At 43.5% G+C, this 23,029-nt stretch overlaps 1 protein-coding gene across 1 annotated transcript in view; it reads left to right on the top strand.

Annotated features, from left to right (window-relative positions):
- The first annotated feature begins 2,150 nt into the window (after positions 1 to 2,150).
- Cav1 (caveolin 1) overlaps positions 2,151 to 23,029 on the top strand; it is a 41,159-nt gene continuing 20,280 nt past the window's right edge. Inside the window, exons 1-2 of the mRNA XM_021165377.2 lie at positions 2,151 to 2,278; positions 3,702 to 3,866. Of these exons, the coding sequence (XP_021021036.1) occupies positions 2,249 to 2,278; positions 3,702 to 3,866 (195 nt within the window). The 5' untranslated portion in view covers positions 2,151 to 2,248. The remainder of the gene's footprint in view (positions 2,279 to 3,701; positions 3,867 to 23,029) is intronic.

Raw genomic sequence — 23,029 nt, 5'->3', positions numbered from 1 at the left:
GCTGTCACAAGAGCTTAAGAACTGTTTCTCTGTAGCATCTGTGTCTTGTTGAGGTGGGTCACCTAAACAGCTATAGTTTTTCTAGTCATTGTGGATTCATCTTGGCATCGGGAGCACTCCCCTAATCTTTATGATTCCAGAGCCACTGTTGACTTGACTTAGATATGGGCTTTCCCCTGGAGGTGGCTTTCCCTCTGCTGGTTTAGGTAGGCACTCACTGAAGGACCTTTTCAGAACTTCTTTCTGTCTGGAATACAAGGCAAACTCTCCCCATTCCTGTTGACTTCTTCACAGTCAGAATTACTCAGCGGCAGCTTGAAACAATGGGTGGGAACCAGTTTCTACGTTTTTCCCTAGAACAGAATCCTAATGGCCTCGAAGCAAATATCTCTGAAAGACAATGCATATAGTAGACAAATGATATCCTAAGAGATCTTCAGAGGTAGCTAAGGCAGATAGATACATGGAACCAGAAGGCCTTTTCTGGCTTACCGTGTAGGTTGACACACAAGTTGATAAAAGATTTTGGAAAAGTAACTTAGTAGAAATAAAACTAAGGAGACTAGCCTTTGGGAAGACGTTTAATCTCATGGGGAACAGCCAGCATAAGTTACCTAACCTGTACCACACTGACTTTCCCCTGCCATTCCTAGTTAAAATTCGCCCTTTTATTTTTAACAACATACTGCTAACCACCCTCATTAGATTAGTATGACAAATGCAAGTGCTGAAATAGCACACCGTTCCCATTAGCTATGAGTATCACACCCTGATAAAAAATAAATAAATTATTCATAAATAATATATTTATAATTTATAATACAATATATTATAAATTTATAATTAATCAAATAATTAATTAACAATTAATTCAAAGGATAGATTGCCTCCCTATCAGCCGGGGACCCAGGTTGCTGGTCTTTTCAGGTCTTCTTTCCAGCTAGATGATCAGTTCTTTCAGGGTTCCATTTTATCTGTTTTTTTATTTTATCAGGCCCCAGGATTCCTCTTCATCCTTCTCATGAGCCCGTGTTCTTGCTTCTTGGAAACAATTTTAAAAATGTACTCTCTGTCCTTTCCGGTGTGCATTGGGAGTGTTTGCATAGGAATGCTTAGGTAAAACTTTCCTTTCATCCTTGAGGTGGTGGGGAGTAAACTGCTTAGTTACTGTCTCTAATTAGTTACTCTTTCCTTTAGTAAAAAGCAACTATAGTTTGTCTTATTTTTCCTTACAATAAAACAAAAGGAGGCTGGCCAGCTTTTGAAACTGATATTTTAGTTGTTAACTTAAAAAGAAAAACTACTTTGTCAAAAAATAAAACAAACAAACAAACAAAAGCATGCTCTCACAGTCAAGTACATATTCCTGCGCCTGGATCCTCTATGGCAGATGTAATTCAGTGGTAGAGTGTTTAATCTCCAGACAGAATACCCAAAGCCCTGGGTTCGAACTCGTCGATCTCGAGCCAAGAAAAAAAAAAAAACAAAAAAAAACCTCTCTAGTAACAAGCTTGAACCTCTAAGTAAAATTTTCTGCAGTTGAAAATACTCAAAGTGCTTATGATTACTGTATAACCTGCTGGTAGGGATTTCATTTTCTTTATTGCAGAGGCGCCCACACAGATTGCTTCGTTGTGTTTATATTTAAAAACAAACAAAAAAAGTTCCCTCAGGTTCCCAGTCATCTCGCTTCTATATCTTTCTCTGTGAAACAAGGAGACAGATCAGTTCTAGGAGGTAATGGGACGTGGGCGAATTGGGAGGGGAAGCAGCTTAGGACAGGGCAGAATTCTTTCTGCAGAGCCGGATGCCCATACTGGGCATCTCTGCAGACTCTTGGGCTCCCTCCACCCCTGCTGAGATGATGCACTGGGAAAACACGCGCTCTCCCCTGGATGCCTCTCTGTAGGTTTATAGCTGGGAAAACGTTGCCTCGAGTCTAAAAAAAATCTGCCCAAACTGCCTAGCTCTGATGAAGGCTTTCTCACAGGCTCTCAGCTCCCCGCGGGCGCTCCCCGCCCTCTGCTGCCAGAACCTTGGGGATGTGCCTAGACCCGGCGCAGAGCACGTCCTAGCCAACTGAGAGCAGAACAAACCCCTGGCGAACAGCCAAGAGGCTCCCTCCCAGCCACCGCCCCCCGCCAGCGCCTTTCCCCCCTCTATACAATACAAGATCTTCCTTCCTCAGTTCTCTTAAATCACAGCCCAGGGAAACCTCCTCAGAGCCTGCAGCCAGCCACGCGCCAGCATGTCTGGGGGCAAATACGTAGACTCCGAGGTAGGCTTGGGTGAGGGCGCGCCGGCTCCAAAGTGCCTGCTTTTGCTATCTCCCACTCCAAATGCTCGGACTGCTTTCCTCGCCCCAGCCCGCTCTCCACCTTCGCGGCACTCGAGCTGGCACCGCAGAGGAATGGGCTGGGTGGGGAGGTGAAAAGCTAGGAATGTCTTAGGGCTTCCTTTTGGAGAGGAGACCAATGGATCCAAAAGGGGAAAGAAGGAGACCCGGTCTGCCGGTCTGCCAGACTTAGAAAAGTTTTCCAGATGACACGTTCGCGAGACCCCACTGCGGTCCAGCCCGTACCTACTGGGAGGCTTAGGGCTGGTGCTCAGTGTGTATGTGTGTGTGTGTGTGTGTGTGTGTGTGTGTGTGTGTGTGTGTGTGTGTGTGTGTGTTCGGGGGAAGGAGATTCATTTGGACAGTGTCCCCCCACCCCAACCCCCCAGGAGCCTAAAGTGGCTGGCTTGGGCAGCGGCATGCGTGTATTGCACTTAGCGAAGTTCTCAAGAACTTCAATAGTTCTTTCTGCCCCTGAGAGGCCCGGGCGCGGTGGGGGGGGGGGTCGGAGGTGGGGGAAGCCTCCTTCCTCCCTCACAAGTACCACCGCCATTGTCAACTACTTCTTGGTACTCAGGTGAACTAAACGTGGAGACCCCGGTTCCCAAATAGGACTACCGTTCAGGTTGGAGTAGACAGCCTGAGAGTGATCTAAGTAAGGGTGGTTCAGGCAGTCCTACAGATGGCATGTCCTTCTGGGGCGTGGGGGTGACGGGTCTTGGCACATGCCTCAGCCTAAAGAAGTATGTTAGATTGTGAGCCACTTATTCACCCCCACGGCCTAAGGAAAACCAGAGAGTAAAGGCGGGTTTTAAAAAAGGGTAGGGGCTGCGGCAGGTGCAAGGAAGAAGCACGGAGGGACAGTGAAGATGGGGCCTTTACGTCTGTCAGTTTGGTCCAGAGGGATCTTGATAATGTTGAAAGGGACCTTAGGACAGTGTTAACGGTTAAGAGAGGGACCAGGGAGCAGGTGAGGTTGTGGGGACGTAGGTCTGGCGGAGAGAAGGAATACAGAGGAGGAGGAACGGGAACCCCAGCCCCTGGGCTGGGGAGTCAGGGCCGAGAGCCGCGGGGAGCAGGAGGGCGCATGGGACTTCGCCCTGACCCCTGGCGGCGGGCGCGGGAGGCAGGCGCTCTCTGCCTGGTACCGAGGGGTGTGGTGTCCTCCGCTCCGTCCTCTTAAAAAGCTTGCAGCGCTGGAGTTTTCTGTGTGCAAGCCTTTCCTTCGAGGTTGAAGCTAGCAAAAGTTGGAGCGCCAGGCTCCCCCCGCACAGCCAGGCTGACTCTTGACTCTTGTTTTTCTTTCTGAACTTTTCTTCCCACCGCTGTTGCCGCCCTCCCCTGGCTTGGCCGGTTGCCCTCACAGGGACATCTCTACACTGTTCCCATCCGGGAACAGGGCAACATCTACAAGCCCAACAACAAGGCCATGGCAGACGAGGTGACTGAGAAACAAGTGTATGACGCGCACACCAAGGAGATTGACCTGGTCAACCGCGACCCCAAGCATCTCAACGACGACGTGGTCAAGGTAAGCATGTTACTGTCTGGGTCCCACAGTGTACTCTCCCAAGCTTTGACAGACAGGCACTCTTTTTTGAACTTGGCCGTGTGTGAGCCCCTGCGGGTCTGGTGTCAGAAATGTCGCATCTGCCTGCCTCTTCCTGCTGGCAAGTTCAGCAGGAATTTAGCCAGTTGATGTGGGGGGTCCATAGAACCTCAGCCACGAGTGCCCTACCACACACATGCACATTACTTGAGAAGGGAGAATTATTATGGTCCATTGGCAGGTTAAAAGTCCAGTTACAGGTCTTTTCCATGTCGGTAAAATAATTGTGTGAGACTTTGTGCCACTGGTGAATAACGGAATACAGAATGAGCAGATTCTGTCAGCTAAATAATCTAAATGATTAGCATAAAATATGAAATGAGTGGAAATGCTTAAAACCGATAACATATACAGATATGTGTACATATTTTGTATGTAGTGTGTGTGTGTGGTGTTTTAACTATAGAAACAAGGCACACGTGCAAGGGAAAGCCCATTTACCAAATTGAAAATCATTTTCACCTCTTGACTTCTGGATCCCTCTAGTTAAATTTGTGCATGTGTGGTGACAGCCAAGGTCAGCCTGCCCTGGGCTAACAGAACTCAAGATTGGTGTTCTATTTTCAAGATGTCCTTACTGAGATTTAAAATACCTTACTTTCCTGAGTTGTTGGTCAGCATAGACTTGACACAGTGGTCTGTCTGACTTTCATTATCATTTTGTTATTCAACTTTGACCCTTTCAACAATTCTGGCTCAAGGAATTTTTTTTTTGTCTGAATCTGAGTGGGTTGAGAAATCCTGGACTTGAGCTGTCCTTGGCAGAGGGTTTCCTTTGAGTGGCCTGGAGGGCCAAGGAAAATCCTAGCTCCAGGGGTTCTAGCGGAAGACACTGTCCTGCCCAGCCCCTGACTCACCATTGAGGAGGTGATGTGGTTTCTGCCCACAGCCTTCTATCTATGGATGGGAGGAGCTCCAATACAGTTTCACCTTTATGAATAATATATTTCAGAGAGAGAGATGGCTTAATCTACAACTACAGGGAAAGTGTATCTGTCAAAATTGACTCTCTTGGTTTGCTGGTAGAGAAAAAGGAAAATTGGACCATTTTCTTTTGGCCACATTGTGGAATATTTAAAACCAGCAATGAAGGCACCTCATAAATTGGAAGTTAAAATTGCTAAAAAAAAATCCGTTTATTAGCCACACTTCCTTAAAGGGGAAAGAGCAGTTTTCTTTTCACCCTTCTTGTGCTGCATTGGTCAAAGAGGGAGACTCCAATTATAAAAGCAGATTTCATGATTACAAATTGGCTCCCTTCTATGGAGCCTCCCTGTTGTTGCAATGTGGATTCCCAAGAGCCAGAGAGCCTCCTGAGATGAGTCAGAAAGGCCAGCAGTGTGGATTTGGGTCCCCACACATAGCATGACTAAGTGGAGAGAGAAGGCCCCACTGGGAAAAGAGACTTCAACACAGATGGAAAAAAGGCATAACAGGCTTGGAGGAAATAGCAGTTTACAAAATACTACGTCAAGAGCGAGTGTGGAGCTCCTCAAATTAGAAGAGCTAGAGCAATACCTGCCTGCTTGCTCACAGGAGGAGCAAATCCAGAAAGACGGACAGACAAGAAAAAGCTTACCTTGAGAAAAGAATTTGGAAGGATTTAGGCAGATGTCCTGTCCAGGAGGTTATCTTCTGAAAGCATTTGTTTTGCAAAGAGAGACCCAGGCTACCCCTGCTCATAGACTCCTCCCCTTCCCCACAGAACTAGCTAGAAATTTTCCATCATAGAAATCTCTGCTGGACAGTGTCTTGCTAGAGTGTCCCCTGTTCTTCACCGATACCTTCATATCCAGTTGAAAACCACAACTAAACAAACCTTCTATGTAGACAAGAAATGAGGCCCAGATTTAAGGTATAAAGAACAGCATATTCCAAATCATCTCAGCCCTATGTATCAAGTATGGAGGCATGGAAAGGCTCCAAAGGCTTCATGCTCTACACTTGCACTTCATCAACACAGAGCATGATCACCTAGCCCTCCGGCAACACGAGTATCAATTTCAATATAGAATTGATTGCCAGTATAACTGTTTTCATATAGAGGCTTGACACTCCACATAACGGTGTATCTACATATATACAAAATATTATGATTTGAATGTTTTCTTAAGCTTCTTTTACCCAGGTAGTTACCCTTGGACTCTCCATTCTTCCTCTGGCATTTATAATGTTCATTCATTTGCTTATTACCCATGATTAAAATGTGAAAGTTAAAAAAATGCATTAAAATATATGATCTTATTAATTGCTATTCAGTTTATTACGATGTTGCGATGTGTTAGGCTGGATTTTTATGATTTAGTTTTTAAAATAAGTCCAGCAGATAAAAATATTACTGTTATTACTGCTAATAAAACAAGAAAGATATGTACATATTTTAAAAATCTTAATCTTGAACACACACACACAGCCACAATGGATCCTTTAGTTTTGCCTTGACTACCAAGACACATGTAGCTCTATTATTTGTTTTATTAGCACAATTTATTTACTCTCCCCCACAGGTGGTTTTGTGTTCTCTCTCTCTCTCTCACTCTCTCTCTCTCCTTCCCTCCCTCTCCTTCCCTCTCTCTCTCTCTATCCCTCCCTCTCTCTCCCCCCCTCCCTCCCTCCCTCCCTCTTACTCCCTCTCTCCCTCTTCCTCTCCCCCCTCTCCCTCCCTCTCTCCCTCTTCCTCTCCCCCCCTCTCCCTCCCTCTCTCCCTCTTCCTCTCCCCCCTCCCTCCCTCCCTCTCCTTCGCCCCCCCTTCTCTCTCTCTCCCTCCCTCCCTCTCCCTCCCTCTCTCCCTCCCCCCTCTCTCTCCTGGCATGTAGTAATATGAGGCTCCATTGCTCTGTCAACTGCATTGTCATTTTAGAAATAGACTAAATATATGCTATGCTAAGCCAAAGTAAGCAGTATCGCATATCGCAGAATAAAATGTTCTTAAAAGTGATTGTCACTGATACTGTCAGGAAGATGTCGCAGGAAGAGCAGCAGGTGGGTAAAGATTCCTTAAATCCTTTAATGGAGGGGGTCAAGAGGAGCATGGGATCTGACCTGGGTGGGAGAGCACAGTCTGGATGCAGAAGGTTAGGAGGGCAGGAGGGTGCACGGAAGGAGACCAGACTGTTATATATTGTATTTTGAGAATATTCTCTTCCATACCTTCTTACCCTCCATCTTCTCACCCCTCCCTTTCTTTGTCCCTGTAGACACTTCCATATTATTATTTTAAATAAAGTTTGATTATAATTTTTAATTTTTGAGATTATAATTATGTTCCCCTCCCCATTTCCCTTTCCTCCTTCCAGCCCCACCCAGTGTAACCCTTGACTTTTTCTCAGATCCATGGTTGCTTTTCCTTCAAATATATATGCATATAAATTTCTAAACATAAAAATATAGCCTGCTCTGTCTATATAGCGTTGTCTGTGTATGTTCTCAGGGGTATTTGGTATTAGATGATTAACTGGTATGCTGCTACCTGGGGAAGACTGTTTCCCTCACTCTCAGCATTCCTTCGCTGCCTGTAGTTTTTGTCTAGGGTTGAGGCCTTGTGAGTATTTCTATCCCTTAGCATGTCTACCGATGTCATCCTTGCTAAGGTCTTGTTTAGGCAGCCATGTTGGTGTGGCTTCATGGGTGTTGCTGCTCTGACGTTTCTAGGAAACACAGTGTCACAGCAACCTATGTGTTCCTCTGACTCTTCTCATCTTTCCTCCCCCTCTTCCACCACAACCTCTTAGTATTAGGTGCAGTTGTTCCATGCAAATTTTAATATCTCACTTTGATTGGAATCTAGGAGCTCATGTGGCATAGTAGAACACGATAAAAATGAAATGAGAGATTAAAACCAAGCAGCAGAGTCCTGAATATCACACTCAGTTTAAGATTGTAGGCTCCCAAGTCCACAGTGGGAAGCTGTGGCATAACTGAAGGATGGCGTTGATATGAGATGCTAAAGTTTTGAAAAAGACTAGGGTTGAAAGCACAGCTGTGATGTAGCCATGCTGGGAAAACAGGAAAGGGCTGAAATGCAAGTAGTCCACAACTCACCGTGGTGCAACCTGATTATTCAGTTTTCCAGGCTACAAAAATAGAGCAAATTCAGTAGGAACTATGCTTCAAAAATTTGAATCTTGACCTTTTCCCACTCCAGCAGTGATATGTATCACAATGGTCTCTTGTGATGCTGGGCGGTGGGAGTGAGCATAACTCCCAGATAACCACACAATCCCAAAAAGAAACAACCACCAATACTACAGTATACCATGTGGCTGAACTATGGTGTTCAGTAGGTTTGGTGTGTTAAATGCATCTTTGACTTGAAGTATTCTCAACGTATAATGGACTTAATGACTCCATGGTGCAGACGTGATATGAAATGAATGGTGCATACACTACAGATAGAACCATCAGAGCACAAAACAACATAATTTATGGGAACATAATGGTTAGTTGCCTAGTTTCTAGTTCCCCCTTTGGGACATTAATAAAAAATTAGAGTTAATGAAGTTTTAAAAAGTTCTCCATAGTTTCAAAAAGGTGCTCAAGACAGATATTTTGAAATGTACCACCAAAAAAGAAAACATAAGATTACAAAATTTGTCATGGATTATTGTCATGGAGAAGAAATGGGTTTAGTGATCTTGGGATTAGCACTGAGACAAATCAGAACATCTGGGAAGAGGTCTTTGCTCAAAAGTAAAAATATCTGTTTGCAACTTTGTCTCCTAAAACGTGAACATAATTAGATATGGACAAACTCAGTTTTCATTAATCATGGAGCAAAGTCATGTGTGTAGTGAGCAGAACATTATCAGTGAGGTTTTCCATGCCTCTGTGACCATTTTCTATGAGAAAAAGTCTAGAAAAAGTTGTGACTGATGTCAGATAAGGATTATTTATAAAATTAAGCCACTTTAGTATACACATAATCAAAGCACACTTCCAATACCATGGTGGCAACCTTTCCTGTTGGAGTTGATAGACATTTGACTTCTTTGTTTAAGGTGCTTCTTAAAATGGTAATAAATATGCTGCAACAACTGAAATCATACCTAGAATTCAGGATGTCCAGGTTATAAATCTTACATCCTTGATTGCAAGTTTTTACATATTATTGAGCAAAGCAAGATACTAAAATGAGAGACATTATTTATTCCTAAGCATATGAATAAGTTTATGTTCAGCTAACAATTACATAAATATTGTATAATATTTTATTCTTAAATATTAATGCATAATATATAATATATTATGTATTTTACATATTATTCTTTAAATGCTTCTTTAAAAATTGCTTTTTTTCTTACATCCATCTCCATACTAAGGTAAAAATATAGTGAGAAATTGTTTGTCTAAACTCTGACTTTAACTGAATAGGAATCTATATTTCTTATTATGACAAAGTGTACTATATATCCTTGAATTATGAAGGGCCCATGATATGGGATATTTTCCCATTAGCAGCAGTGCTGGCTACATTTTCTAGGGGGTTGAATTATGAACAACTGCAGTAGGGAACAGGATCCAAAAGGTCCAGAAATTTCAAAAGCCACCTGCTTATGCATCCTGTCCACTCAAGTGTATACAATAGCAGGTACTTTCTAGCTCTTTCTAGTTTACCCTACTCTGAAACAGCAGTTCTCTATGACTGAATTCCCAGATAAATCTGATTGCTAAAGAGAGGTGTTCACCGACCTGTGGGGCTCTGGATCCTTCTATCACACTATATTTGCAGTAGGGAGAATGAATGCCTACAGAAGAGTTTATGCCAGGATGCATGCACCCTTTCTTCTGCTCTGGAGAACTTGTATGAAGATGCATATATGTATGCATATGCATTCTCTGGAATGTTTGTTATATGAGATGCATTGCATGTATATGCATATATATATAAAGCTTTTATGATGTTAATGAAATATCTTTACAAGGATATAGTGTTTTGAAAGATATATATGTCTTTGAAAACAATGTAGTAAAAGAGCTCCGCTCTCTTACAAAGTGGCCTAATGTAGAGGAATTTAGAGATGTTCTGCCATAGTGGAAAGACTACCATGCTAATAAAATACTTTTAAACAATGTCCATTTTGAATTCTGAAAAATTGTGATTGAATTGCAGAAAATATTGCAGTTAATATTTAATCACCTCTCTTCACATATCAGCTTTCCATTTTTTCTATAGAATATTTGAAACCTGAAGTCTTTAAAAAATGGATGGTTTCTTTCCAAACCCAAGAGGTTTCACAGATTTAATTAAGGCATCAGAGTCATTAGAGGAATTCTTAAAAATCTAGATGCTTGGGCTTCCCCAGATCTGTCCATTTGGAACTTCAGGTTTAGAAATAATTCTGCCCAAGTTGGTGTAAAGATACATACTCTTTGTTCTACTCCTTTAGAACAGACAAGTCATGTGGTATTGATTGTTTGTTTGTGTTGTTTTGTTCTTGACACTTTTCCCTGACAGCACATTAGTTGAGGGTTTGGACATCTTAAAGCTTGTCAGAGAATTTTGAAATGCTGTGGAGTACTCCCAAATCACCCTTACTCAATGCTTTTCCATCTTTTTGAGGTCATTTCAGTTTAGAGCCAACTGGACTCTCAAAGCCCCAGGGTAACCTGAGTGGGGCAACCATAAGTTCCATGTTGCCCTATCCCAGATAATTCTGCCCAGCTTTGAGCAATCAGGATTATTTTTTAACCTTGAGCAACTATTAATAGTGCTCCCCATTGGGAGCAAGTGCCTCCATTTGGAAGACAAAGCATAAAAGCACATTGACAATCATCTGTTCCTGCTTCTCTGCTCCCTTACCTAACAGATGATACAACATTTTCACATCCCAGGTGTACCCTGTCTCCCTCCTCCCCACTCTCTAGGGCCAGGCCTTTCCTGCCTTTTATCATATCCAACAAGCTGCCTCATCATCTGGATGGGCAGTTTCTAAACTCAATCTACCCTGTGCTAACCCACTAGATTCTTTCCACAAATCACAGGGTTAAATGAACTGACATTCCTCCATCACATATTTTGTCAGTGACTCAATCAAAAGATTAAAATGTTTAAAATCACTTAACTATTTTTCAGTTAGTCCAGGAAACATAAAACAGCATACTTTCACATGAACCATTGTTTAGGGAGGGGGAAATGTTTTTGAATTCTGTCTTAAAGGAAATCTGCATGATCCATGTACTGGGTGAGTACCAAGGGATTTAGCCAGTAGAATAGAATTACACCTGCAGAGAATACATATTTCCTGCCTCTCAGGGAAATTGTGTTGATGGTTCAGATATAAAGTACATCTTGCTTTCTTTAATTGAGCCTCACAAAGATGTCTCTCGTTGGCCATTACTTCGTGGAAAGGGAAGTGCGTGTTCTTAAAGATACAAGCAGGTTTTCCCCTTCATCATTGTTGCCTGCTCCGGTAATTCAAAACTAGGCATTTTTGAACTTTGAGGAGACTTAACCAGGTTCCAGTGCAGTGTATCTCACAGTAATGTCAAAGTTAAAAGTTTAAAGCTGCATTAAGTGTACAAACCTTTTCCAAGCACAAGAGCAGCATTATAATATAGCTAGATGATGACAGATTCACCCCTAGATATTTGCATTTAGATATTATATTGGGTTATATAGGGTGCAGATATCAAACACAAATACATTTTCCCATTTACAGTGAATCATGAAAGACACTGAGAACAAATAGTGGAAAACAACGTGACTGAAAGCAAGCAAACAAAAATCTTAAATGTCCTCTGGCTGGTCACGTGCTCTGTGCTAGGCTAGGCTGCATACACCCCAGCCCCAGCTTTCCCCACATTGACTTCTACTTAAAAGTGCTGCCATGTATGACTACCCAGCCAGACTCAGGCGTTCCCCGAGTAGCTGAGTCACAGGACCCATCTGCAAGGCTGTAGGGCAGGAATATACACCTCGATGATTCTGAAGAAGATTGTATAACTAAAGGGCAGGCAACAATCAGACACAAAGCAGAGAGGGCTTGGCAGTCTCCAACGTTAAGTACATGTTTGCACAGAAAGGATTCCCACCAAGAGCAGTCATGGAGGTGAAGGTGCCTGGTATCAGCAGCAGTTCGCGGTATCCAGAGCCACGTGGAAAACCAGCGTCCGGTTCAGCAGGGCTGTCTTCACTCAGCCACCATGTTTGTGTCTTAAAGGTGTCAGTGATCCATAAAGGGGCCTTGTGGCCACAGAGCACCCTAGTGCTGGTTACAAGCACCCTAGTAGGGTAGGGGGGAGTGGGGTAATGGGAGGCTCCCTCCAGCCTTTCCTACAGCTCGGCTCAATGATGCTCATGTCATTTCCTCCTCCAGTGGTCCTGTGAGATGCAAACTGTTGTTGCTACCGCCATCACACTCGGTTTTGGAGAAAGGAACCACAGGTTGCTCAGAGCTGCACAAATAGAAAGTAGGCTGTCGGATTTAGAACACAAACAGTGGAATTCAAAAGAATAGGCTCCTAAGCACTGTTATCCCATACCCCTCTGTGGCAGGTCACCCTCCAGGCAAACACTAGTGTTGTGAAACAGCTGAAATACATGATGGCAGCCTCATACTGAGCACACAGCGATTTTTGATTCAGTCTTCTACGTTGGGAGTAGCAGGCATATCATTGTCAGACCTGACTTTAGATCCTGGCAGGTTGGAAGGAAAGGAGAAAAATGCATGTACAAACCGAAATAAACTCCAAGACGTACACGTTCCCAGGGAGGTGGAGGGCACTAAGTTGCAGAGACCAGAGGTGAGCACAAACTCCTGGGGCATATCAGTGAGAGGAAGCAGAAGCAAAGGCGTCGACTGAAGACTGTTTAAAGAGCAGGGATCACTCAGGCTGCTGAGAGCACCTGGGGTGTGGCTGCTCCTGCTGGATATGACGGGTGGAGTAAGCAGGAGAGAACACCAAGGCAGGCCCCAACACGTACAAAACAACGTTCTCAGTTTGCCTACTCAGTCTGTATAGACATACGTGCCAGCCAGCCATACATTGTGGAAACAGGAAGCTATTAAGAACAACCTAAGTTAGATGCTGCTGGGAGAAAGGTCCATTGATTTCTACAGGGAGTTTCTCTGAGACTTCCTCCCTGGGCATTACATATTTGTTCTCAAAAACAAATGCCAGAAACAAAGACAGACTTAACTAGTGCACTTTTACAAGGCAGCATTAATCCTTTCGAATGACTAGAATGCTTCGTCAGTCGGGCCCCACTGTTTGCCTTCCCTGTATTGTGAGCATATGGCTGGAAGTGGGCACTCCTCCAGGATAAGCCAAGGCAAAGGAACTAACTACATTCGTTAGAATCATCACTGATTATTTTTGTTAATTAAACATATACTCTTTTCTTGTTTGTTTCTCAAAGAGCCAGAGTTTTTGTTTGTTTGGTTTTGGGTTGGTTTTTTTTTTGGGGGGGGGGGGGGTGCGTGGGTAGTGAGGACTGGAGATGGCATCATTGAAAACAGTTACGACCAATCTCCCAGATTATTTTTGGATAAACCCCTTCCATTTCTGCAGTTACATAGTATGGGAATGAGTTGTTCCCATAAAACATGCTCAAACAATACTTAGGAAAACCAACTCCCCACCAGGCCCAGAGAACATGGAGTCCCAGGACACTAGGACCCCATCCTAGAACTCCAAGCATCCTGCAGCATCAGCAGCAGATGCCTGTTGCCTCAGGAGCATCAGCAAAGTCTGCTCTTTACTCCAGTAGCTATGTAGCTATGTGCTCACTGCTGAAGATTTTAAAGCTTTCCAGACACCGGTTCACTGTTCATTAAGAGAAAAGTGAGGTGGGTTCCTTAAAAAAAAAAAAAAAAAAAAAAAACTCTTTAAGAGGACTAGTCTTCTCTCTCTCTCTCTCTCTCTCTCTCTCTCTCTCCCTCTCCCTCTCCCTCTCCCTCTCCCTCTCCCTCTCCCTCTCCCTCTCCCTCTCCCTCTCCCTCTCCCTCTCCCTCTCCCTCTCCCTCTCCCTCTCCCTCTCCCTCTCCCTCTCCCTCTCCCTCTCCCTCCACCCCCCCCCCTCATGCCTGAGTTCTGCAAACCGGGTTCTCACTCCTATCACTGCCCAAAACCTCCAGGTGGACTCCAGAGCCCAACACTGAGTCAGCCACCAGAAAGTAGAAGCTGACTTGAACCAATGCCAATGACTCAACTTCCTTAGCTAATTACAATTCTGGTTGTTTTGTTTTGTTTTTATGAAAGCACAGTTGAATTGCATTATCACCTGGCTTCCTCTGCACCTTTTATCTACATTGACTACAGTTTGAAACCTTGTAAGAAAACAAACATCTGAAACAGTGATAAAAATATCAAAAAAAAATCAGTCTTATTAAGAGAAGAAAAATGGCTTCTACTTGTATACATGCTTATATACACATATCTGCAAGTATTTGTAATACTTGTATGCATTTTAACAAGTATTTTTCAATGTTATTTTAAAAATATTTTAACTCCAGTATTAGAAGAACACAAATATAACTAAATCTTCCTTGGGCCTTCTCATATTGACCTCCTGGGCTCGACAGATCAAGGCTAAGCTCCAGCATATCCCAAGCACATTCCCAGGATGCCATTGGCTGCCATTTGGCTTCCCCACTTCTTCCTCCACTTTTGCTTTATCACTTTGGGAAGATAAGCATGCAGAACTTGAGGCTGTACTTGCTTAGAGGATTGGGATAGCCATCCACTCTTCCAGCATCAGAGAAGGTTCCCTATGTACCAAAGCTGGTCTCTTACAGTTCACAGATCTCTTCTCAGAGAAAAGGTAAAATAAGGTAAGTAAGTAAACTAACTAACTAACTAACTAACTAACTAACTAGCTAACTAATTAACTAACACACCCAGAAAAGATAGAATAGAGAACTCTGGGGTCTGCTGTTACTGCTTCATTACTGGTGTCTCTGCCACATGCACTGAAAGGTCAGCTTTTATCTCTAATATTTGACCCGATCTTGTCCCCTGTAATAGAGGATATATTTACTACAATATGTCTAAGAACCAGCAGCAACATGATATGTGTAAAATATCTGCTCTATGTCAGTTAAAAGTATAAAGGAAGAAGAGCCACCAAGGAAGAGTGTTGAAGTGTAATGAGGATGTTGGGCATGTGATTTACACCAAACATGCAAGCCAAAATCACAATCTTAGCACATATGATGTCTGTCACAGACTGGACTGGACAAGTTAAGTGAACTTTCACCTCACAGATAACACCAGTTATGATGACCTCATTGACATCTGTGATAAAAATAAAATCAATGTGTCCTTGATAAATTACAGATAGCCTGTAAAAAAGAATGACCACTACAAAGCATGATTGTGTGAAAGCTCTAGAAATAAAATATGTAATGAGAAGCAGATAACTAAACATAAAAATAGAAAAAATGGCAGGGAAAGAGTGTAATTTTGAAGGAAACATGCGATGTGGAAAGCTGAGGTACCTGTTGAGCGCTGTAGACCTGAACTTTCTGCCATAATGACTCCACTGCCCTTGGAACCAATACCTTTTTTGACACTAGTGTAAACACACCCTTAATGGATCAAGACAAAGTCCCTTGAGTGATGGGAGACACAAACTAACTCTGTCAGTTGCTCCAGAACATTGAACATCTCCATAGTTAAATGATACTTGAAAGCAAGCATGATTTGATGTTTCAAAAAGAATGCCACCTTCAAGATCTTTACCTTACTACACTACACACTGCTAGAACACAGGCTCCTATTTTGGTCTTGAAAGGGTGTAGAGATTCTGGAGAAAACTTAGAGAGGAGCAAAAGGCAGGTAGGTAGTCAAGAGGAAAGAGAAATCCCCAATGGGGAGGGGACTGTTTGGTCTGAATGGTATTTTAGGAGAGACCATGGAATAACAGCTATCTTTGCTTGTTGTCAGGTTACTAGGAGTCTTACAAGAGAAATATTAGTCAGACATAGCCATCATTCAAGAAAAGATAAGTAGAAAATACTTCCAAGTAATAACAGTGGTTAATCCCAGGAATGTGTCACAAGACGTTGGTTCCTGGTGTGTGTGTGTGTGTGTGTGTGTGTGTGTGTTTCCTTGCTTATCCATGCAACTTCTCAAATCTTTCTCTACCTCTCTACAATTACAGCTTGGTGTATGACAACACGGCACACGCACGCGCGCGCATACACACACACACACAGCCTAACATAGACATATATGAACACCTTTATCTATTTCAGCAGGATGCCTGATTTGCTTGAGTAAAGACTTGTTGTAGCTTTGCTTTGGTTGGCGATGGAGAACACCCAAAAGTGAAACACTGGAAAATGCATGCATTGTAATGACCAAAAGGTCAGCATGAAGCATTATCTGTATGGAAACCCGTCCTCCACTCCCTCCTACACAGCACATAGTCACAGCCCTTGCTGCTTCTATAAACCCCATTGTGATAGACCTTGGGATATAACCTCATAAGAGGGTGTGGCTTACACAGAGAGGCTCTTCACCCAGCCTCAGATCATCTGGAGAACATTTTAAAACGCTGCATGTTGATATGTAGAAAATCTGATGTGATTATTCTGTGCTAGGGCCCAATCTCTGGGATCTTCCTTCATAGCGCCTAGATGCAGCCTGATACACAGTCAGAATTAAGCTCAGACTGGTTTAGAGTCTCAGAACTTATTAATTTAAAAATGCATCACGGTAAGATTTTCATAGGCATAAAGGCATTAAGGTAATATTACTTCACTAGCTCCCCACTTGTCATGAGCAGTAGGGTCTTCATCATCTTACTAGAATATAATGTTTTCTGCTGTAGCTACTGTAGTAGAGTATACTTTACATGCGGAGTGGAGTTCCTGTTACTTATAAAATCCAGCTATGGGCTACCTCCCTTCTCTTCCATTATACTTGTCGATTCTCCCACAAGAGCACAGTCTGTTGTTCAGAGCAACAAAATGCTATGTCCAGTCCATTTACTTAACTGTACTGGACCTTACAACTCACAATCGTTTTTCTCCTAAAAGTGCTGCAAAACTCCTGTATTGCCAGAAGCCATGGGGAGCTTCAGAGAATCCACACCAGGCAGGTCCCTACATTCTCCAGTGCCTTACAGAGAAGTGACTCCAAGTCACTGACAGACATTTCTTGGTGCCAGTCCTTCCTCAGAGCAGATGGAGAAACTGATTCCCAAAGTAGGTTTTAATTCCAGTCCTCTTTTTGGACACATATCTCTAATGTTCCTTTGGACCTTGGCACAGTCTTATCTACTTCCTGTGCCTATAACAATCAAAATTTAGAACTAGACAAGTCCTAAGTCACTTTTATGTCTAATGATTTATACTTCAGGTAGGCCAACATTTATACAAAGGTAGAAGCCCAAATATACAGCTGACAGAGAACATTGGAAGACTTCTTGTCAATAAACAGCATATGTTTCTTTGCTTATTTCTTGAGACAATGCCATCTTACTAAGTAACTCTGAGTGTCCTGGGACCCTTGACGTAGACACAGCTGTCCTTGAATTCATAGTAATATACCTGTCGCTGCCTCCTGAGTACTAGGATTAAAAGTGTGTACTGCCATATCCAGCTAATAATCAATAGTGGCTTTATCATGCACTTCCTAAATTTTTCCATCCTTTCTCTTAGTTCTGTAATTGTGGTGCTTAATTAAATTATCGTTGAAAGACCAAGCTCATGGGTGGCCTGCTGAACCCATATGTTCCATAATACACGTTGAGTTCTGAAGACAATCTAGATCTAAGTTCATTTCACTCTCTGATTTCCACTTTATACCTTACATGCTTCTATTTTATTGCACGCGCCTCGAAATAAACTACTTGCATTCCAAAATGAGCCAGAATTCCATTCCCAAGTTGGCTCCAAACCTTCAAGCTTTCTCTTTCCTCATTTGCAGCTAGCTAGCCAGTTCATCTAAGTTCATAAGCAGAGAGCGCATAATTGTAACTTCAGTTAGAGCAGTGGTCTAATGGACCTAGACGAATAGAAAATTCATAGACTTTATGAAGCCAACAGTTGTCAAATTCACCTAGTTCCTGTGGCCCCATTTCTGGAGTTCTTTTAAGGCCCATCTGTGAGCAATAGGATCGGATGACTAAGAGGCAAAGGAAAGGCACCGTTACTTTGAGTCATATTTTCCTGTCAGAGAGTTGTAAAGTTTGTTTCTCTTCAACAGACATAAAGTTTAGCATTTAAAGGCCCACAGAATTTTAATCCCATCACTTAGCACCCCAGCTGTGTGACTCTGAAGTTAAGCATGGAGTCTCTGGAGTTCTGCACCAACAGATCCCCCCCTAGGGGACTCATCAGCTCTCACAAGCAAAGCTATACCAAGACCCATAGGTCTGAATCCAAAGGTTCATAGTACACAGAACTAAACTAAGCTCTCTTCCCTGCCAGTGCTCATCCTGTGTTCATACTTTCACCAAAATTATACCTGGATTGGAAAAAAATGACTATTATCAGTGAAATCAGATTCTAATCCATAGCCAGATAAATAACACAGAACTGTTTCTTAAAAGGGGGTGGGAGGTCATCAAGACAGCAATTGCCTATAAGGAAGAGGAACTACAATGTACAAATGTCTGTTAAGACAGCTGGAATGAGAATGGAACCCACAGACTCAGGTATTGAAATGTCTGTTTCTAAGTTGGTGGAACTCTTCAGGGGGAATGAAGCAGAATGTCCTTATTGGAGGGAGGAAGTCACTGGGAGTGGGCTTGAGGTTTCCAAAGCCCATGCTAAGTAAGACCAGTCTCACTTTCCTTCTCCCTCTCCCTCCCTCTCTCTCTCTTTCCCCATCTCTCTCTCCCCCCACCACCACATCTGTCCCCTTCCTCCCACCCTGTGTCTTCTACCTTTGGGTCAGGTTGCAAGTTTAGATGATGCTCCTGAACTGTGCCTATCTGATACCATGCTCTCCCCATCCCATGATGGTCATGGACTAACCTCCGACCACAGGCTGGTCTCCAATGAAGTGTTTTGTTTCATCGGTTCCCTTGGTCATGGTGTCCCTTCACAGCAACAGAAGAGCAGCTAAGATAGCTGATCTCACCAATTCGTTTGTATATTTACTAAATACTGATTTATGATCCACCACATTTTAGATACATAGAGTGTGCCAGCCGAAACTCTAACCACATGAACACACACACACGCATACACACACGCATACACACACTAACACATAAGTAAAGAGTGATAACCAAGGTGGAAGGGAAGGTTCAAGGAAGAAACCAGTGCAAGGGTAGGATGAAAGCTCTGAGGCAGGACAAGACATAGAGAAGTAGCTGGCTGAGAGGGATGGGAGAAACAAGCCAAGTGTCCCTCAGCCAATGAAAGGCTCTGTAGCAGGAATGGGCCTGGGCCTGGCAGACATTATCCTTCATTCCTCTAGGTTCTAGAAGCTCACAATCTGGAGTCAGGATGCAGAGTGCCTTCCTCTCTTACCTAAAAGTAAATGAGCCCATCCCAGAGGTCACCACCCTCCCTGCGGTGACGCCTAAGTGAGTCTGCAAAGCCAAAGCTCACATCTATTTCATTGACACTGTCCTCTTTCGATACCATAGAGCCTGCCCTTTGACCCCTACCTGGCGTCCTTCCCTCATTTCATTTATCCCATTCTCCAAAAATAAATGCTTCCCAAATGTTCGATGGATAAATAACTGGCTCTAAAAGACCATAACGGAGCAAAGCAAACATCCCTGCAATAAACAGATAGCATTCCAGGGTATAGATCCTCCTAAAGTCAAGAGCCACCTCGTCACAGCATATTATGACTCTCTAGAGCAGGATTCTCAACCAGGTGCAATTTTGCTTCCCTTCCAAGAGGACATCTGGCAATGTCTAGAGACCGTGTTACTTGTCACAGTCTGGAGGATGTTACTGACATCTAGAGAGTAGACTTTAAAGATACTGATAATCACCCCATGGTGCACCTCCAACAATAATGGCTCATCGAAACCTAAATACTAATCTGCCAATTATGTCCGTGTGGAAAACCCCATTGTAAAGGTTAGGGGCTCTTAGGTAAAGTGTCCGTTCTGTACAAAGGCTGTGATTCTCCTTGCAAGGACACTAGTATGTATCCTTTCCCCTGTTTACCAAATAGTGTTCAGGCCTGCAGAGATTTATTTCATTTATTTTCTATTTGTTTAATAAACAGACTAAAAGCACTGGAGGGAAAATATTCCTGCAGTGAGGTAAAATTAATTCTGTTTGTAATACTCCTTTGACCGATCTGAATGGCAGGAAGCAACATCTGACATCAGGAAGGGCACAGTAGCAACTGAAAGAGGAGTTCACATTGTTTTTTTATTGGATATTTTATGTATTTACATTTCAAATATGATCTCCTTTCCCAGTTTCCCCTCCGGAACCCCCATCCCACCTCCCCTCCCCCTGCTTCTATGAGGGTACTCCCTCTCCCACCTCATTCCCTACACTGGGGAATCGAGCCTTCACAGGACCAAGGGCCTCTCATTCTATTGATGCCAGATAAGGCCATCCTCTACTACATATGCGGCTGGAGTCATGAGTCCCTCCATGTGTATACTTTGGTTGGTGGTTTAGTCCCCGGGAGCTCTGGGGGGTCTGGTTGGTTGATATTGTTGTTCTTCTATGGGGTTACAAACCCCTTCAGTTCCTTCAGTCCTTTCTCTAACTCCTCCACTGGGGTCCCCATGCTCAGTCCAATGGTTGGCTGAGAGCATCTGCCTCTGTATAAAAGACTGCGACTCAAACACATTTAATTACTAAAGGAGTAGCCTCAAAACGGCAAAGGCATTTCTGCTTGTTTCGTGTTGATAAAATATAAAAAGCCCTTTTTTAAAAGTATGGCAATCATTCATATCTATCCCATGACATGCCCAGAAGCTTAAAGAATGATAAACACCAAAGTATAAATACAAAATTCAGTGAGCAAGCCAGACCTCCAGATGAGCCTTCTAATTGGGTGTTCGCACAAAATAAGATCTCTATACATTAAATGATGCAAGCCTTCTCTACTGGGGACAGCATTGACCATGAATGCTACAGTTATTCCTCCTCCTCTTGCATGGCAAACACAAGTCCGCCCAAACCATCATTCTTCGCTGCCCAAGTTCACTAACACACACTCTCCAGTTCCTATCTCTGGACCGTTCTTGGTCTATTTTTACACTGCTATCTGTTCTCTGTCACCGGTTTGATGACACTCAGCATCAACAAGTGGCACCAAATGGACACCAGAAGTCTGTGAAGAATAAAAGGAATCAAGAGGTGCTCAGCCTACTTTGTACAGAGACATCTGCAGCTGGACATTTTGTGATAAGGAAACTGAGGTAGATGGTTCCTTGAGAAGACTCCTAGCCAACTAGCCTCAACTACACAGTGTGGTTCTGGGGTCCCGATCACCCTAAGAAAGAGTGGGCAGCCTGATTGATACTGAAAGTAAGTTTTGAAACTTTAAGGGAGATATAGATGCATTTCCTAGGAATAACCCCCTCCCCATCAAACCATTACAAGCAGGGTACCTTAAAGCCAATAGATACCCATTGTCTCCTAGACTGAAGGTGACGGGTCCAAAATCAAGATGATAGCAAGGCCAGGCTCCCTGTGAAACCTCTGCTTGGTCTTTGTCTTTTCCTTGTTTCTTATGGATTGCTGAACATTCTTGGCAGTCTTTAGATGGCATCTGCATAACCTCATTGCCTGCCTCCATCATCGCTTGCCTTCTCCCTGAGTTTACTGGAAATTGAGGTTTTAATTTAGCTTATAATGGGGTCACAAGTCAATGCATAGCAAACTATAAACATCTGTGTTCTCAGACCTGGGACACTCAGCCTACAATGATGAAAAGTGACTCAACCCTCAGAATCTCTCACTCCTTCATGGCCAAGACAACTGGACCAGTGCTCCTTATACAGGAGGACCAGTGCTCCTCATATAGCTGTCTCCCTCCTAGACATTTTCAATACGTTAGCTATTAAATACTTTGAACTGGCACCCTCGTACCTGCGTGATCACAGGAAGAAACAAGGCAGGAGCAGATTAGCAGTTTATGTGGCTTAATACTGCCATTAAAGAAGGCAAATGCAGCCGCCATGCCTTTGGCCTGGACAATGCATTGCATTTCAAAAACAATGCACTATATACTACTGCATTCATTCAGATCTGCATGTTGAAGTTTTGAGATCCTCTCTACTGACAGCTTTGTTTTTCTCTTCCCTAGACCTCCTGCATCAAACTCAGGCTAGAGAAAGATACCTTGATACTCCCTTCCCCCCACCCCCACCCCCACCCCCACCCCCACCCCCACCCCCACACCCACACCCACACCCACACCCACACAGACTACCAATTCTGATTTGAGACCCAGAAATTTGTACTTTAGCAGTAGCTTTTGGAAATTCTGAAGTCTTTTATTAGTGTTTGAGAAACTGTCCCTCAGGAATAAGGAAGAATTAAAATGCTCTGGGGGAGAGAGCAGGGAGAACAGAAAAGGATGACAGCTCAACCTTCTCCCCTCAACTACCGGACAGGAAAGAATGAGGTTGATGAAGACAGACCACTAGGAGAGGAGAGAGTGGCCAAGCAAGAGTCCAGGTTTCTCCCTGCAGACCTTTTCCTGCCGTGTAACCTACACTCCTACACTTCACTTGTTCACACGCAGCATCTTGTGCTATAACTCTGCTTACGAATGCATCCTTTCCCCCTGTTCCCCAAGGCACAGTCCTGGGAACCTCTGAAAGACGAAGTTTCTTCACATCTTCCACTGAAGAGCAGCAGGCCTCCACGCCACGAACACGAAACAATGTTCCTATCCCAGATTTACATTCCTCTAAAGCACCGGTGGGTCACGGAGCCTCTCACGTGATCGTGGGCATTTGTAACATAATCCAGACTCTCTCTCTCTCTCTCTCTCTCTCTCTCTCTCTGCCTTCAGCACTGGCTGCAAGAGCACCACAGCCTCTTCGCCAGTGGTGCCCGTTTTGCCCAGTAAATTCTGCTTCTGAGAAAACACATGGGAATTGTGGCAAAGTTCCTGTGTTCTGGTAGCGTTTAACTGCACTCTTTCTCATCCTCCTCCATGCCCACATGCTCACACACAGTATTATTCCATTGACT

Source organism: Mus caroli, unplaced genomic scaffold (genome assembly GCF_978045245.1).
Source record: "Mus caroli unplaced genomic scaffold, Mus_caroli_1 scaffold_7, whole genome shotgun sequence".
Taxonomy (NCBI): domain Eukaryota; kingdom Metazoa; phylum Chordata; class Mammalia; order Rodentia; family Muridae; genus Mus; species Mus caroli.
The sequence above is the reverse complement of the archived record's forward strand: the minus strand, read 5'-3'. Positions and strand labels throughout refer to the sequence as shown.